The sequence below is a fragment of the Panicum virgatum genome, chromosome 8N, assembly GCF_016808335.1.
Source record: "Panicum virgatum strain AP13 chromosome 8N, P.virgatum_v5, whole genome shotgun sequence".
Taxonomy (NCBI): Eukaryota; Viridiplantae; Streptophyta; class Magnoliopsida; order Poales; family Poaceae; genus Panicum; species Panicum virgatum.
Window position 1 is genome coordinate 28,096,534 of NC_053152.1, and position 18,654 is coordinate 28,115,187.

The 18,654-nt window shown below is 46.5% G+C and overlaps 1 protein-coding gene across 1 annotated transcript; it reads left to right on the forward strand.

Annotated features, from left to right (window-relative positions):
* Positions 1-4,310: 4,310 nt before the first annotated feature.
* LOC120685434 (signal recognition particle subunit SRP68-like) lies at positions 4,311-11,560 on the forward strand. Its single transcript, XM_039967358.1, has 13 exons — positions 4,311-4,504; positions 4,583-4,649; positions 5,077-5,187; positions 7,434-7,623; positions 7,758-7,843; positions 8,003-8,180; positions 8,680-8,791; positions 8,985-9,112; positions 9,224-9,430; positions 9,523-9,632; positions 10,009-10,132; positions 10,557-10,703; positions 11,063-11,560. Exons 1-13 carry the CDS (start codon positions 4,411-4,413, stop codon positions 11,282-11,284), a joined length of 1,776 nt encoding a protein of 591 aa, XP_039823292.1. The 5' UTR covers positions 4,311-4,410; the 3' UTR covers positions 11,285-11,560.
* Positions 11,561-18,654: the final 7,094 nt, after the last annotated feature.

Consider the following 18,654-nt stretch of genomic DNA (forward strand, 5'->3'; position numbering starts at 1 on the left):
TGGACGGAGTCCGGGTGACTTCCTGCCATGCCCACGAACTGGGACGTGGGCTGGCGCCCGTGAGCGGCCTTGTGCATCTCCCGTGCGTAGACGCTCGCGGAGTTGCGCAGGCCAAACAAAAGCCACTCAGAGAATGAGTGGGGCATCGGCAGGGGAGGCCCGCCCGCGAGCTGCCGGGAGACGTTGGCCAAAGAGAAGAGGACCAAGTTGACATCCTCGATGGCGGGGTTGGTGGCCATCATGAGCGCGATGCGGCGGAGCACCATACGGGTTGGCTGTGATGGCCTGCGCTTCCTGATGCGCCAGCGAATCGATTGCCGGCGCTTCGGTTTGTGAAGCTTCGGAGGAGGAGCGGGCTCCTCCGCGGCCGCCGGGGTGGCTTCCTCCTCATGGAGGCGCAGTGCACCGAGCTGGTCGGTGATGAACTCCAGACTTCCGAACCGGAAGGTCTGGGAAGGCGGGAACAGTGGAGGCGCCCACGATCCGTTGTGGGGGATCACGGGAAACTCCAGGGATCCGAAGCGGACCGTCTCGCTCTAGCTCGCCGCCGGGCGGCGAAGGGAGTGATCGAAACCATCCGATCGCCGAAGCAGTGAACGCACAAAGCGCTCCCCACGGACGACGCCAAACTGTCACAGCAGGAAATGAGCGACTACAAAACTACTCGATTGCTCGGTTGTTATGCGCTTGATCGGATATGGTCTAGCACGCAACGACTCGAGGGTTTAGACTGGTTCAGGCCGAATGTGCCCTACGTCTAGTATGGGGGGTGATGATCTTGCTCTATTGCTCTCGAGCCCAGGTGCTCAAAGTTCAGGGGGGAGCTTACAAATAGTATCCAGCAGTGTCGAACCTCTAGGAGTCCAACCCTTTCCTTCGCGGGGGGGCTTTCCCTTTTATAGTACAAGGTGGGACCCCCATTTACATATATCTAACGCTATGTCTTGGTTCCATCTGGGAGTCCTTTGTCTTTGTCAGTCGTCGAGGCCCACTCGGTCAGTCGGGAGTGGGGAGGCTTGAGTCTGGTTGGTTTTCTTGGGCAACGGGTTGTCCAAGCGCTGTCCCATCCTTGGCCAGTCTGGATAGCATGGTCGCTCGGATGGCCGCTCGGCGATCATCTCCGGTCTTATCCGCCTGGACCTACGCCTCCCATCCGCAGGGCTCCCCCACGTCCTTCTCGCATAGCCCCTGCCTAAAGGATAGCACGCCCGGCGAGGGCTACCTTACCGAGGTCAGGCAGGGCCATCCGGTCACACTCGCTGGCGTAATGGAGTGGTGCGCAGGGGCGACCATCATTATGGTACGGGAGGCGATGTCTGTTGACGGCCTCTCCCATTGTGTCGCGGGGCCAGCATGGGAGGCGCTGTCCCTCTGCCAGAGAGCCCTGTAGCTTACGTTCACGCCGCGCGATAAGGGGAGTGGGCGTTGTGGAGCCTGTACGGGGGCCTGGCTTGACCGGCACACCCGTCGTGCAGGGCGGCAATCTTGGAGCGCACAGCCCGGGTCATCCGGTACGGCTCTGACCCGGGGCACTAGGTCGGGGTGCCTCCACGTGTCCCGGGGGGGTCAGGCTTCCGGCCGTGTTGGCTTATGAAGGAAGGCAACTATCCACGCTGATTGGCGGGCTGTGCCGCGTCCCGCCCAGGAGACTTGTTGGGCTTCCTTTACGCGAGTCAGGCCCGTTAGGGGTCCCGGGTTCATGCCCCCGTCACGCACGGATATACCATTGTAGCATTTTCACCCGTGAGTATTCGGGTATCATTATTTATATTTTTCCCAAAGAATGGCAGTGGCAAAGGTGCTGTACTTAGTAATAATCATGGCAATGTTCCATAAGTAATAGACATAACTCTGACAGAGGTAAGTCATGTTAAAAGATAAACAGGGTAATACGACACAACACACAGGCACACTCAAGAAAGGAATAAAAGAAACAAAGAACAAAAGAAAGATTAAACTATCCTATGTTAAATTAGCTGGAGCTTAGGCTAGGATAGGATAGGGGTACTAGTGTATCTATTCAAAGCAAAGGTTATGTTAGAACCATGGTTAAGACGGTAGGTGCCAGGAAAATGGGATAACGGGAAGAAGGTCCCATCCCAGGTAATGTTAGGGATGTTACCTCTTTGCATGAACTCCTACACTGAACCCGAACGTCGGGGAATACGATAACCGCAACGAAACCGTTACGGCAGATGGATAGAGTTGTCACCACATGCCGTCTACCCCAGTCAAACCGTAGTGCACAGTCATATCCGAAGGATCACGCATATCCGAGTACCACGCTCGTGTTTGAGGTTACTACTCCAGCATCCCTAGGACCCCCACCCTTCGGATGGACAAGCATAACGCTAGAGCAAGCCCGAAGGCCCAACAAACCGGTATCCATACCCGGATCATCTGGCCTAACCATATTCGTCACACAACTCATGATAAACAGAAGTATGGATCGGTAAACTATCGAGATAGCACAACAACCATGATCAAGCTCTATATTATGAATAGAGTATTGACAGAAAGAATACAAAGTCATACCGAAAGCCGAGGATCGCTCAACGACTCCGAGGACGACTTGATTCGCTAGAGGAAAATTAGCCTAGCTCCACTAGCCTACACTAAGAGCAAGAGCGCTTTGAGAGAGAGTGTGTGAGAGGTGTTTGTTGAGAGGGGGGGGGTGGAGAGGCCCTATTTATACTCTTAGAGGTCGGTTTCCGCCATCTGCACGTATGAAAGGTAATTAGGTAGTGTGGCCGTGACGACTCCTCGAAATGCACCTGGATAGGTGCTTGTCTAGGTTCGCCCAACCCCTATGTGGCGCCTCCCTGGCTCTACCTCCCTTGGCAGGCTGACATGTGGGCCCAAAACCTTATCCTCTTGTGTATCTTTCGTGGCGCCCCCGTTCGCTCTATCAGATGGGCCCTCCTTGTAAGTGGATGACGCCAGATGCGATCTTTTGCATAGTTGCATGGCGTCTTCATCGTGTTTTCGTCTTATTTTGCTCTTGCTCGTCTGAAATGGCTAAACGCCAAAATATGTGAGTAAAGTGTGTGATTTTCTTTTATTATTGAGTCTAGTTGACGGTCAATTTTAACACTTAACAACTGTCAACAATGCGCTTCAGATTTTTGAGATCGTGGAATGTTGATCACCTCGAAAATGATATCTATCTTGGAGAAGTTTGATTTAAGAAAGCATTGCCCGTATTGTCCATGGCTCATGGGACTAATCTTGCTGCAAGTATCGGACTGCCAAAACACTATCAGGAACCAATCCAAAGGAATGGCCCAGCAGCAGAGCAGCAGCCTTCGCTCCCAGAAGCAGTGCAGAATGCACTACCATGAGGACCGAAAGAACCTACGCATTGGCCTGAATGTGAACCGACCAAACCAAAGAAGTGGCTACAGAACAAGCATTTGAATGGTGCACGTTCCGTTCATGTCTGGAATTGAGTTTACAAAAAAAAATAACAGGGCTAAAACAATGACCAAAATAATCCAGCTAGTAATATGTGGCTATTAGTTTCATTGTATATCCACAGCTTATAGAGAGTAAAGCTTAAAAAACAATAGAAAACTTCAGCAACGGCTACACGTACCATCTGAATGATAATTGACCTGAAAAATAATTGACCAAATTCTTTTGATGTTCAGTGTCACGTTCCAGGACCGAGACCACATTGCAGCTCCCCCACACACATTCCAGGACTTAGGCTAAAAAAATTAGAAAAGAAGGGAGGGTATTTATCTCCGAATATATTTTCTTTAACATCATAACCAGCTATGCTTTAGAGCCCCATTCAACGGAGTAAATGATTTTCAACAGCTCGTTCGATAATTGTTTTTAGAGGAGAAGCTAATGTGTTGCTCTTCTTTTCCTTATCTTCAAATGCAAAGTGCTATGAATCGAACTTCATAGAAAGAGCTCGCATGAACCACGACATCATATATCATTGAAATACATATAGCAGCAAAAGGTCACATTTTGCAAACTGTTAAAAGCAAACAGTAGTTGCTGCTGTTAATATAATGATGTCATCTGCTTAAATTATAACCATAAAATAAATTGTAATTCTAGTTGAGTTGCAGCCACCCCTGCAGGCCCTTCGGTTGGGCTGATCAGCCCATCCGGCCCGGAATCAGCCCTGGCCGGCTGGATTGAGTGCAACCGACCAGCGTGAAAGTCGCAAAGAAAAATAGGCCCGCGACAAAAAGCCTAGGCCGACAAAAACATCCTCTACTGGGCCGTGCGCTCCGGAGATCCATGGCGGCCCGGACTCTCTCCTCTCTAAACCCCACCCCAGCCCAACCCACGCCGTCTCCGCGTCTCCTCCCTTCTTCGTCGCGACGCATCTGAACGCCGCAGGCCGCAAGCTCTCGCCACCGCTACAGGCAAACACCCGCCGCAGCTCCCATGTCGAAGACCGGGGAGCAGCAGCCGGCGGACATGGAGGTCGACTCCTCTGCTGCCGTCGAGGAGAAGCAGGCCGTCAAGTTCTCCATCAACGGTGAGCTTTACCCGCCCTCCACCTCCTCCGGCGATCTGGCCCCTCGCTCGGTTTCCTGACCGGTCTCGTCTCCCGCAGTGCTGGAGCTCATGAGGGAGGCGCAGATGCAGCACGGGCTCCGCCAGAGTGACTACACGCGGTACAGGTGCGTGATGACACGCGCAGTGGTCCATCCAATCCTGCTCTACCCCTCCCAGATCTGCCCTTTGATTTCACTCGATTCCATGCGTGTAGATCGACTAGGGTCTCTTATATATATCTTCTTATCTGCTATGATTTCAGATGAGATTTGGGAAGGATTGTCTTCCTATTGTGTTGCTGTGCATTGTAACCCAAATTGTCGACGAAAGCCCTTGTTACTAGTATATTTGAATCCGAACCCGTGGTACTGTTGAAAACAAAGAAACTTTACACATCTACTTTACTATATTGCTCCATTTGACCACGTTTCTAGGAAATCATGGTCTTCTGCCTCTTATATGTTTGTTTGCCCATGCTGTGTGTTATGAGCTAGTGACTCCTGTCATCGGTGTATGTGCCTCTTTTACTAAATAACTTTGCATGACCTGTAGGAGGTACTGTTCTGCGCGACTCAGAAGGTTGTACAAGTCTCTTAAGTTCTTGCATGGCCGTGGTAAATACACCAGGAGGAATATAACCGAGCCAACAGTCACAGATGTCAGGTGTGATGACTTCTTCTGATAATATGTTATATTGGATGCTATTTCTTCCTCAATTTTTAGATGAAATATAGAAGGGAAGGGTTGTTCATGATAGGCCATGTTTCTAGAACTCGAGCATGCGTCCTAGCGGACTCTTTGTTGATGTTTGCTAATAGCACCACAAAAAAGTATTCGGCGCTGCTAGCATCTGGACGTCCGATGGGAAATTTTCCATCGGACGCTCCGTCGCAACATTGAGAAAGTAACATCGGACATCACTTATTGCAACATATGAAATCACACGTAAAATTGACTCTGACATCTGATCCCGAGTATAAAATTCCAACCGCAACATGTACATCATGTCTCGTGCAACATCCACTCAAAATGCTAACATGCAAAAACAATGTTTGCAACATTGACGCTTACCTTTTGGAACATTCAAAATTATATGTTGGAACATCAGAAATCACAAATTGAAAACATCGTATAAAAACCGATTACCCATTGCAACAACATAAATCATCTCCTGCAACATTCAAAAAGAATCTTTGCAACATCTCAGCTCGGCGCCCTATGGCTGCAACGCGGGGTGGGTAAGCCCCGGGCGCATGGGAGCCTTCGTGCGCCCCCACCCCTGATCCTCGCCACCTGTCCTAGATCCGCATCCGACGGTTCATAGCCTGTGTGCATGGGGTGATTAGGGGCTGTACGGTTGGTTAGTGGATGGAGGTAGGTATTCAATGGGGTGGAGGGGGGGGGGGGTAATTGGGCGCAGGGACCGTTGGATGCAGATCTAGGACAGGTGGCAAGGATCAGGGGTGGGGGTGCTCGAAGGACCCCATGCGCTCGGGGTCACCCCATTTTTTCTGCCCAGCCCGCGCATGGTACGACGCGCACGGGCGGTCGTGGCCTCGCCGACGGTGAGGGGCGGAGGAATCGTAGGGGCTGCGTGGGGACGCGGCGAGGCTCATCATGGGGGTCGCGGGGTGGGGAGACTCGGCAACGAGGATGTTGCACGGATGGCGATAGTGGTGGGGAGGGCCTGCAAGGTGGCAACATGGAGGGGTGAGTATTGAGTTGCATGCACCGACAAGTTCAACCCAAAAGGTTAAGCTGATGGGGGAGAGGTGGGCAATTCACTTATATTCCAACACTCCCCCTCACGTGGAGGCTCCCTCAGGCCTCAGACGTGGAATAGGAGCGAGCAGCAATTATTTTATTTAATTGCGCTAACCAGGATTCGAACTCGAAACCTTTGGCATTGATACCATATTGAGTTGCATGCACCGACAAGTTCAACCCAAAAACTTAAGTTGATGGGGGAGAGGTGGGCAATTCACTTATATTCCAACAGTGAGGGCTCAAATCGGTCAAGGAGGGCGAGGGGGAGCCGTAGACGCGAGGAATTGAAGTGTGGCTCACCGGATGTGGCAGATTCAGCAGCCCCCCTTCTCCGCCGCTGCCCTTCTCGCTGACGGGGCCATGTGGGAAGCAGGAGCATCTGTCGGAGGGGAGCAGGTTAGCAGGAGCATCTGTCGCAGGGGAGCAAGAGCATCTGTCGAAGGGTAGCAGGAGCATTGTGTGGTCGTGGAGAGCCGCACGCGCTGGACGTGGGTGACGCGCCGTCCTGCTCTTCCCATGGGTTGCGCGGCCACCGGGGACCTCCACCACTGACCTTCTCGCTGCCCCGACTCATCGGTGGGGGAACGGTAGCGTGCGGCTGCGAGGTGAGGCGGGCGGCAGGACGGAGATGGGGACGAAATGGAAACGGCACGTGCGCTTGTGCGGCGTGTTTGCAGAAGCAGGCAGCATGATCGGCAGGCCAGTTTGGACAGTGGATAGGACGTCCGACGGATCGGATGCCCTATGCCTAGTATTACTGTAAAGGTTTTCAGTCATATGAATTACTCTGATGTTGTTTGGTGTAATGGGGAAACATTCATTGCTCTTTTGTACGTCTGGTTGATATAGTTATATTGCTTATATAATGGTTTTGACTTTTGAGTCATTTGATTGGAGTAGCAGACTAATGGTCCGAACTCCGAAGCTCCTCCCACAACCATTTTTATTGTCATGCAGACATGCACATATTTGTAGTATATGCATGCTTGTTATTAATGCCTTATTTGTGAAGTTTAACAAAATCACAGTCACAATTTCATTTTGCAACCTTTTATGTTAATAAGACAGTGAGAATAATGACCAATGCAATTTGTGTAAACCTGGAGAGTACTTCCTGAAGCATTTTTAATATGTGAATGCAGGTATCTCCACATAGTATTTTATATGGCTGAGAGAGCATGGAGTCATGCCATGGAAAAGAAAACTGCTGGTACAAATGCACAACAGCGTATCTACATGTTGGGTCGATTTAGGAAAGCAGTTAAATGGGCATCTCTATTTTCGCAATTATGTTCTGTGAAAGGAGATTCGAGGACATCTCTGGAAGCTGAGGTTGTGTTTCCTGCTACATTTTGTTTCGCTTTTTCTTCAATTGTAGACTTTGAATAAGGTTTTGTGGTATGTTCAAAACAGGAAAATCATTCATTTCAACCTGAAATAGTTTTGCACAAAATATGTTTTTACAGGCATATGCTTCATATATGAAAGGTGCTTTGTTTTTTGAGCAAGACAAGAACATAGAGGCGGCAATGATAAATTTCAAGAATACGAGGTTTGTGAAATTGTGCTTGTTTTGTCCGAATTTACGATCATTAGAGTTGGCATTATTTCTTGTGTAGATTTTTTTATTGTTCCTTTTTGAATGAGTAATTAGGGTGAAGTTCTTTGATCTTTTGAGTACCTTATGTCCTTATTATCAATTTCTCCATAGAGCTGTGTATGAAGAGCTTGGGAAGTATGGCAGCATAGAAAATCAACTTTTATGCCGTCAGCGCATTGAAGAAGTGGAGCCTATGATTGATTTCTGTTCACACAAACTTGGTGGATCATCTTTACAAGCACATGAACTTCTAGATATGGCTAATGATCTTCTCAAAGCTAAGATGGAGGTATTTTCTTTTCTAATCGTTTAGCTGACATACCTTGATGTCTTTTCAAGAATTAGTCAGGGGCTAACATATTATTGCAACCTATCATTAAAAATAATAGTAGCTAGGAGTTTTTTCTTGAGCAAGATTTCTGGGGAATGGTTATCCCGCTCGTTGTTGTTGTTGTTGTCTCCTTGAATGTAGTACTGCCCATATCATTTATATCTGTAGTGCAATTCTACACTAGAAAGTACAGTTGCAGAACAGAAAAAAAATGCTCTAGATGGTACTGCATTCATCCTGCCTGCCGATTTCATTATTGTTCCACCATTGCTCTGACTTTATGTTCTGGAACATGGAGCTATCTGAAGATAATTCATAAATTTGACCCCATTTTTTTTTGCGATGAAAGTTTGACGTCATCTTTATTTTGCGATGAAAATTTGGCTCAACTTGTGTAAACTTTTTTTTGGCATTAGATATCCTATGTTCTAATAGATGCATTTTGAAAAACTTTCAGGCTGTGTTGTCTGAGACAAGGTCACAGCAAGCAGCTTCCATGACTGAGTTTAACTGGCTTGGTCGCAGATTTCCTATTACAAATGCAAAGACCCGTGTCTCCATTTTGAAAGGTATGTAGTTGCTATCTTGTTCTTAATTGCAGGGTCATATTGTGCAGAATTACCATATAACACTACATCTTAAACTGAGATAGTAGATAAGTCAGGCCATACTAGATGGCTGATTCGAATCCTTATTTGAACAAGTTTCTTCATCCATATAAGTTATATTGTGGATCTCTCTTTAATTGAGTGATGTGATCAGCTCAGCAGCTTGAGAAAGACTTGAACAGTTCAGCCACAGAATCAATTGCTGCTGAAAAAAAGCTTGGCATTTTTGATAAAATATTTTCTGCATACCATGATGCTAGGAGCTGCATCCGCAATGACCTGGTACGAAACTTTTTTTTGTTTTACTGGTCATATTTTGTACAATCTATTTAGTACTAGAGATATGGTATACAATGCTTACTGTTTTTTTTAACTAATAAATTCCAAATGTAGGCTTCTGCTGGCAGTGCTGAGAATATAAGAGATGACTTGAATGGTCTTGACAAGGCTGTTAGTGCTGTTTTAGGATTGAGGACTATAGAACGTAACCAGTTACTTGTTAGCATTGCTAAAAGTAAACTTACAAAGCATCGAGATGAGAAAAATGAGAGAATCACAAAGCCAGAAGAACTTGTTCGGCTATATGACCTGCTTATTCAGGTATGCTTGCTTTCTATCATGCCCATTTTTTATGCTCTCACGTTTTTTACTGGACTTGTGTGCTTTTGCTGGTGGGAAACTGCCTTTTGCAGAATACAATGGACATGACAGATTTAGTTAGCTCTGGCAGAAACAAAAATGAAGAAGAGAACTCTTTTATTCATGAGTATGAGCTGAAAGGCTTGGCTTTCAGAGCTGAGAGGTTTGTACAACTCTATCCCAAGTATAGCAAACTCTTTAACAACCAGCTTCCTTTGCATCCATTGTCTCTCCTCTGGCAATAAATCTGTTCCTGAACTATTTTTTGGTTGCGAGTTTTTCACCCTTCAACATGTTGGTTTGTATTCCTTGCTTGCGGGGCTATTCACCAATTATCTATATATATACCAAAACACAATCAGGTAATTGAAGAGCTTAATGCAAATCACTTGCATGGTTAGTTTACACTTTCCTTTTCCAAATCACCCCATTTGATAAATCATTCTGCTGGTTAGCAAGGTTTCAGTTTATATGCTAGAAAACTACATATAATGTCCATTGGATTATCCTTACAAGTTTCACTTCGAATAATTGTGCAGATGTTTCTTTTTGGCGAAGGCATATAGTTCTGCTGGCAAAAGGGCAGAAGCATATGCATTATTCTTTCATGCCCGAACTCTCACTGATTCTGCACTGCAGCAGCTTGCAAACAGTCCTGACAAGGTCTGACACTGGACCGACAGCTTGCAAAGTTTTTATCAATGTTCTTACGGCGTTAAGGTGAGTTGTGGTGAGTCACCACCGCCTAGCCGCCTAGGCGGGCTAAGGCGACGCCTAGGCGGGCTAAAACGCCTAGGCGGGCCAAAACAGGGGAGCGCCTTGTCGCCTAGGCGACGCCTAGGCGACGCCATAAGAACATTGGTTTTTATTCGCATATTTCTTTGGATCTTGAGATCTATTAATGTGATAACTAGACACTAGATACATGAGTTTTATTTGCCATCCAGTTAATCTAATAACATAGGTTTGGTCTCCTCTAAGTTCAAGCAAATCGAATCCCAAGTTAATTGACTTTTTCGGCTTTCTCAAAATGTGGTTTCAACTGTAGAAAAGGCTCTCAATTTCTAACACATGCTCGTTTTCACAGGCTTTAATCCATGATCTGAAGTCTTTGTCCAACAGTTGTAGATCCAATAGTTGCATAGAACATGCTACAGGTATTATGGAGGAGGAGAGTGTTCCTTTAAAACTTTCAAAAGGAGTCTCAACTATTTCACTTGATGATAAAACAAAGGTATGTTATCATCATGAAATTTGTCAACATAGGCATTGCAGCATTGGTAGGATACCCTGACGATCTAGGTTTGCACTGAATTACTTCTGATGTTTATCGACCGTTGTACGATGGCAAAATTGGACAAGTAACTGGATGCCCAAAGGTTGACACTATTTTGGCTTATTTAAATACTTTATACTTGGAGTGTTAAGCGCCTCTGGCGACTTGCTATTATGCATACTTTGAGTGACAACATGATATGTCTGGCTGCCAGTCACCATTTTCAACCTATCTTCATTGTTATTAGCACAGCAAGCCAAGCTGTTCCTGGACATTTTCAAAATAACAGGTACTAATGATATACTGGTGTCTTGCAGGAGAACAAGTATCTTCTTGATATGCTAGAGAGCTATGAATCAGCAATCGGTGAGCCAAACACCAAAGGTCCATGTCGCATCGCCCAATTCCCACCACCCTTCCAAGCAGTGCCATGCAATCCAATCGTGCTGGATATGGCATACAATGCAATAGAATTCCCGAGCGTTGAGAACCGAATGAAGAAAGAGAAGAAGGGTCTTCTGAGCAGGTTCTGGGGGTGAAAAGATGGAATTCGACCTTGTGCATTTTGGTACATTGTGCTTTTGTTGTTTGCTTTGTTTGCCATGTGCATGAACCCGTACAAATATGGATGGTCCTCTCGTCCATACTGCATTTGATGGGTGAAAGATTTTTGCTAGGCCTATGTTAGGCCCCCCGGAGAAATTTGGACAATCGTTTGTCGGCAAGAGTTTTAATATTATCATAGACTAATTTGACTAAATGTGTTACGCCATATTGAACATTGACTGAAATAGCTTGGAGTGTTGGGTGTTAAATTGTATTTGCGATCCTTGTTTACTCATCTTTTGCAGAAAATAAGGCGACAAACCAAGTTTTGTTGTGATAAAAATGGGATTTATATACTAGTACAGCTAGAACAATACATCAACATCTTGGAACAAGGTGTGAACAATACCTGGCTAGGCAAGTCAACAGACGATGGACACGATCACTCAATTGCATGAGTGTTCTGCTGAGGTCGATGAACGGCTTGCCGTCGACTGAGTGTTCTGCTGAGGCTAGTGACGGATGATTACCGTTTTTTGTTGAAGCCCCGGCAGCCGGCACAGTGCTGGCCTGCTCGGGGTGGGGTGGATGGGACGAATCGACACAGCAAGTTCGTTTGGCGGACCAGCATAGATGGTGGACGACCAGATAAAAAAGGGCGTTATCTTAGCCCTTTTTATCTTAGCTATTTGGTGTTAAAACGAGTTTTATTTAGTTTGTTAGCTCTTACGTCACCTTAGGTCTACAGTATAATTATATGCAAATGCATCAGTTTAGTTTTTTAACCAAGAAAATGATAATATAAAGGAAATTTTCAAGAATTTGTGTTATTTCTCCCTCTAATAAAATATTTTCTAGGTATTTATAAATCTATTTTCAGTTTTTAAATTACAAAAAATTATAGGAATATGGTAAAATAGTGAAAACTTCATTGGAGTCATATCTAAGCATGTTAGATCCAGTGAAAATCACCAACATACCATTTGATTTACTGAAAAGTAGATATTGTTATTAATAAATCTTAGCCCTCCCGTCACTTGCACATATATATTAATAGCAATATCCTTTTTTTCTAGTCCAAACGGTATGTTGGTGATTTTTTGCTGGATCCAACATCCTTAGATATAATCTTATTGAGTTTTTTACTGTTTTACCAAGTTCCTGTGATTTAAGAACTGCAAATATATTTATAAATACCTAGAAATTAGACTGTAGACCTAACTGCAGATGGAAGGGCTAAGAAACTAAACGGAACTCGATTTTGGGGCAAATAATTCAAGAGAAAAGGGGCCAAGGAACTAAGAGCAACGTTTTAGGCCAAGGAAATAATTCTCTTCTTTTTCAACATTACTTGCATAAACATCTAGCACAGAGGATGTAATTTTGAAGGGTTTTTTAATATATACGAGTTAGTAGCCGTTGCTACGAAGATCAATAAGGTCGTAAATGTGCCAAAATATGGGAACATGAAAATCCCAATCTTTGAGCCTGGCAACGTGCCGCACAAATCAGATATGATGGTTTGGCTAATTTTTAGAGGTGCAATTGGGTGTCCCTTAGACTGAGTCCAACAAGGTAGTGCAAAATGGGAAGGCAAAGTACCCTTTGCCTTGCGTAAATAGTAAAGGTTCGAGAGGCAAAAATTGGGTCACTCCAACAACGAAAGCATTCGCCGCGAGGCAAAAACCGCGGGGAGGGGCGCCGGCCAGCCCATCCGCCGGCGGAGCTCGATTCGGTGGCGGCGGAGCTCAAATCGGCCGCTCCGCCCCTGCTCCTCCACCTCCTCCACTGCTGCCAAGCTCCCCGTCGCCCTCGTCCCCAAACCCAAACCCCACGCCGCTTCCCCCTCCGCGCTCCCGGCCTCCACCTACACTCGGCTGCGGAGCTCGGTGCAGAGGAGCTCGGTCGCGGGGCTCGGTGCTCGGTGCAGAGGAGCTCGGTGCAGAGGAGCTCGGTCGCGGAGCTTGGTGCAGAGGAGGGAGAGGAGGAGGAGGAGCTCGGGGCCGCCGCCGTGGAGCGCCGTGACGCCGTCGCCGTGGAGCGCCATGGAGATCCTCCCTCCTTCCCGTCGAGCGCCGTGACGCCGCTGCCGTGGAGGGGCCCCCGTCGAGCGCCGTGACGCCGCCGCCGTGGAGGAGCTCAAATCGGAGGAGGAGGATGGCGCCGCGCCACTGCCGCCGCCGTGGAGGGGCCCCCGTCGAGCGCCGCGACGCCGCCGCCGTGGAGGAGCTCGAATCGGAGGAGGAGGAGGGCGCCGCGGCGGAGATGGAGGGAGCCGGTGGAGGACGTACAGGAGGGGGCGGCGCGCCGACGGACCCGCCTGGCCCCGCCGGCCGCTTCCCGCTGAGGCCACGCTCCGCGATTTGCCGCGAGCTGGAGGAGAGGGAGGAGGAGGCCTCGCGGCGCGGAGGTGAGGGAGGAGGAGGGCGGCGTGGAGGTGAGGGACGAGGAGGCGCTCCCTCGGACGGCCGCGGAGGCGATGCCTCAGAGGAGAGAGGGAGAGCATTTTTAGCTCGCCTCTCTCCTCCGATGCAAAATGCATCCGGTGGATGCCTGCTCTGTTGGAGACCTGTATCATGATGCACAGTGTTACCGAAGAGGCATAAATGACAATGCCTCCTCTTGTTGAAGTTAGCCTTAAGGTATCTATTGCCCCCCTCTTTAGTTTAACAAATTGTATTAGTTTCTCAAAATGAACTCCTACTAGGAAAAACTAGTCAAAGAGGGGTGGTGGATGTTAGATATCTAGGCAATTTTCGGTATATTTTAATTCCAAAATTAAATGTATAAACTAGCAATATTTCTATGACTTTAAGGAGTAAAATAAAACATGAGAACATGTTTATACTTATCACACATATAAGCATAAACAATATAAATAACCAAAGTTTCAGGGAGTACCCTAAAGCGGGGCCGTTGCCGGAGGCATTGGCTGCGCTGTTACCAACTGGAGTAGACATCTACTCGGTTGGCCTCAGTCGAAGTAGTCGAACTAAATCGGTGCAGGAAGAAGTTCGCAGTGCAGTCCCACGAACGGTCACCAAGATGTAGTCGATGTAGTCGTTCGGCCACCAGAATGTAGTCGACGTAGTCGTTCGGCTCGTCCACCAGGAAGTAGTCGTACAATCGGGCAAAGCCTTAGTATTTTTGAGCAGTCACGCTAAAGCGTTACCCAAAAACCTGATTGCCCGCCTATCCCGTGCAGGATCTCAAGGCGAGCAAGGTTTCGGAGGCCTGCTCACGCTAATTCTGTGCGCGCAGAAATTAGCGTTGGGGAACTCAGTTGTTGCAACTGGAGAGGGAGAAGAGAGGAGCCGAGTTGCCTCAGTGCTCTGGTGCAGGATGGATGAGGGGAATGGCACTCCTTATATAGTGACTCAGGTGCTCAGGATCGTTGAACCTGGACACCATCAGAGTCATTTAGGTGATGCGGTTATGGCCATTAATTACAGATTTAATTGCACGTTTAATCGCACGATTAATTGCTGTCAACGACAAAATAGCCATCACATCGCGCCGCACCGCACCGCACCGCACCGCACCGCACCGCACCGCCCCGCACCGCCCGTCCGACCGGCCGCGCCGCGCCGCGCCGCGCCTCGGCCACGGCCTCGGCCTCGGCCACGGCCCGGCCCGGCCCGGCTCGGCGAGGCGAGCGAGCGCGCGCGCGCGTGTGGTTCACCGTCCTCTTACCGGCTTCACAAGTGGTGTACAAGAAGTCCACCTTTTAAGTCGGTTGAGATCCTCCTCAATTCCCGGTACGGAATTAAACATTGATTCCCTAGCATTAATAGTGGGCTTTAAATTCTTTTAATGCTTTAGAATAAATGGGCCAAGCCCATTACTCCAACAATCCCCACCAAGAAATTCAAGCCACACTAGAAATACCGTCATTCTCTCATTGATATACCAGTATTCGACAGAGACTGTTAAGTTGAACTTCCATCTAGGACAAAGGCTACACTTATTCACAACTGTGCAATGGACTATGCCTTGAATTGCCAGTTTTGTGCAAACAAGTTTGACCAGAGCCCTACACTGGTACTAGGCTGCAAAAGCATCCCCGCGGTTTGGAGCTTATAAGTCATACTCCAGGCCCTTCATGAGTTTCTAGAGAATACCCAATTCTCATAGACCATGACCAGTGGTCAAACTCATATAGGTGTGTTCCTTTCAGATGTTCTGTAGGACAACATCTTTGTTTCAAGAAAACAACTCATTTGTTTAAAAGAAACCACCTGGCACACATTAAGGTATAGACCAACCTGCCATACAGATTAGAAGAGAAATGCACCTTATACACGGAATGAGCCCTTTTCACAAAGGTTCTCTTCTCACAGTCAGACTTTAGTTTGTTTCACCATCCTAATTCACGGGATCTCCGATCACATAGGACAGGTTTCCACTATAGAATGACTCACGTGGGTCTCAAGCCCAATTCCATAGATGCATTGTCTATCACATTTCGTGAAAGACCCTTTGTAAACTGATCTGCCAGATTTTTAGCCGTCTGAACATAGTCCAGGGCTATAACTCCGGAGTTTCTCAATTTTCTGACAGATTTCAACCGCCTTTTCACATGTCTAGATGACTTCATGTTATCCTTTGAACTATTCACCTTGACAATTACCGTTTGATTGTCACAGTTCATTAGGATTGCCGGTAACGGTTTTTCAACTATCGGCAAGTCCATAAGGAGCTCACGAAGCCACTCAGCCTCAACAGTGGCGGTATCTAATGCTGTGAGTTCTGCTTCCATAGTTGACCTCGTTAAGATGGTCTGCTTGCAAGACTTCCAGGAAACAGCTCCACCACCAAGTGTAAACACATATCCACTTGTGGCCTTTATCTCATCAGCATCAGAAATCCAATTTGAATCACTATACCCTTCTAGTACCCTTGGGTACCCGGTATAGTGAATTCCATAGTTCATTGTCCCCTTCAGATAGCGCATTACTCTTTCAAGACCCTTCCAATGATCATCTCCCGGGTTTGAAACAAACCGGCTCAGTTTGCTTACAGCAAACGAGATGTCAGGTCTTGTAGCGCTCGCTAAATACATTAATGAACCAATGATCTGAGAATATCTCAGCTGATCTCGCATTATCCTTTTGTTCTTTCTAAGAATTAAACTGGCATCATATGGTGTTGAGACAGGTTTATAGTCACTATAACCAAAGCGACTTAACACCTTCTCCACATAGTGAGACTGTGTAAGAATCACCCCACCATTGATCTCTTTTACCAGCTTTATATTAAGGATAACATCAGCTTCTCCCAGATCCTTCATCTCAAAATTTTGAGATAAAAACTCTTTGACTTCCTTAATCACATTAAGGCTAGTGCCAAAAATCAGTATGTCATCCACATACAAGCACAAAATCACTCCTTCAGCCCCACCATAGCGATAGTACACACATCTGTCAGCTTCGTTCACAACAAAGCCGGCAGAGGTCAAAGTTCTATCAAACTTTTCATGCCACTGCTTAGGCGCTTGCTTGAGACCATATAAAGATTTTAACAACTTACAAACCATTCCTTCTTGACCCTTTGATACAAACCCATCCGGCTGATCCATATAGATCTCCTCTTCTAACTCTCCATTGAGGAAAGCCGTCTTAACGTCCATCTGATGAACGAGAAGACCATAAGAGGCTGCCAAGGAAAGTAACACTCGAATTGTGGTCAATCGGGCAACTGGTGAATAAGTGTCAAAGAAATCTTCTCCTTCTTTTTGTGTATAACCCTTGGCCACAAGCCTAGCCTTGTACTTTTCAATAGTACCATCTGGCCTAAGCTTTTTCTTGAACACCCACTTGCATCCAACCGGTTTACATCCATAAGGACGTTCAACGACCTCCCAGGTTCCATTAGACATAATAGAATCCATCTCACTCCTTATTGCTTCCTTCCAATAGTCAGCATCAGGAGATGAATATGCATCTTCAATGGTTCTGGGTGTATCATCTATGAGGTATACAATGAAATCATCACCAAAAGACTTTACAGTCCTTTGTCTCTTGCTCTTTCTCGGAGCATCATTGTTATCCTCCTCAGGATTTTCTACAAGTGTATGTTCATTGTGTTCTATCGGCTCAGCAGAGCCATCATCCTTGATGAACTCTTGCCTAGATGAACTTGTTTCATCTCTCATGGGAAAAATATTTTCAAAAAATGTAGCATCTCTGGACTCCATTATAGTACCAACATGCATGTCAGGTACTCCAGATTTCACTATTAAAAATCTATATCCAACGCTGTGAATAGCATAACCTAGAAAGATACAATCCACAGTTTTAGGTCCAAGCTTACGTTTCTTGGTTATTGGCACACTCACTTTTGCCAAACAACCCCATGTACGTAAGTATGACAGTGTTGGCCTTTTCTTCTCCCATTCCTCGAAAGGAGTTATCTCTTTATTCTTTGTAGGAACACGGTTTAGGACATGACATGCAGTCAATATAGCCTCACCCCACCATTCCTTGGAAAGTCCCGCTGTATCTAACATGGCGTTAACCAAATCCGTTAGAGTGCGGTTCTTTCTTTCGGCAACCCCATTTGACTGAGGTGAATAGGGAGGCGTCCTCTCATGAATAATACCATGTTCCTCGCAGAATAAAGTAAATAAATTTGAGAAATACTCGCCACCACGATCTGACCTAACTCTTTTGATCTTTCTCTCAAGTTGGTTTTCTACTTCAGCTTTATAGATTTTAAAGTAGTGTAAAGCTTCATCTTTTGACTTCAACAAATAGATGTAACAAAATCTAGTACTATCATCAATCAAAGTCATGAAATATTTTTTACCACCTTTTGTCAACACTCCATTCATTTCGCACAAATCGGAATGAATTAATTCTAAGGGTGCCAAGCTCCTTGCCTCCGCGGTCTTATGAGGCTTACGAGTTTGTTTTGATTCAACACATACATGACACTTAGAATTTTTGACAAAAGTGAACTTTGGAATTAAGCTCAAATTAGCTAAGCGCATCATACAACCAAAATTAACGTGACAAAGCCTCGAATGCCAAACATTTGTTTCATCAACGTTAATAACATTGTATGCAATTTTATTACAAACATCTGACAAAGAAAGACGGAACAAACCTCCGCTTTCATAACCTTTTCCAACAAAAGTACCAAACTTAGACAAGATACATTTATTGGACTCAAAGACTAATTTGAAACCATCTCTACACAGTAGAGAGCCGCTGACTAAATTCTTCTTGATGGTGGGGACATGCTGCATGTTCTTCAGCTGCACGGTCTTCCCCGAAGTAAACTTCAGATTTACCGTACCAACACCAAGAACACGCGCATGTGATCCGTTCCCCATCAGCAAGGAGGAAGTCCCGCCGGTCTG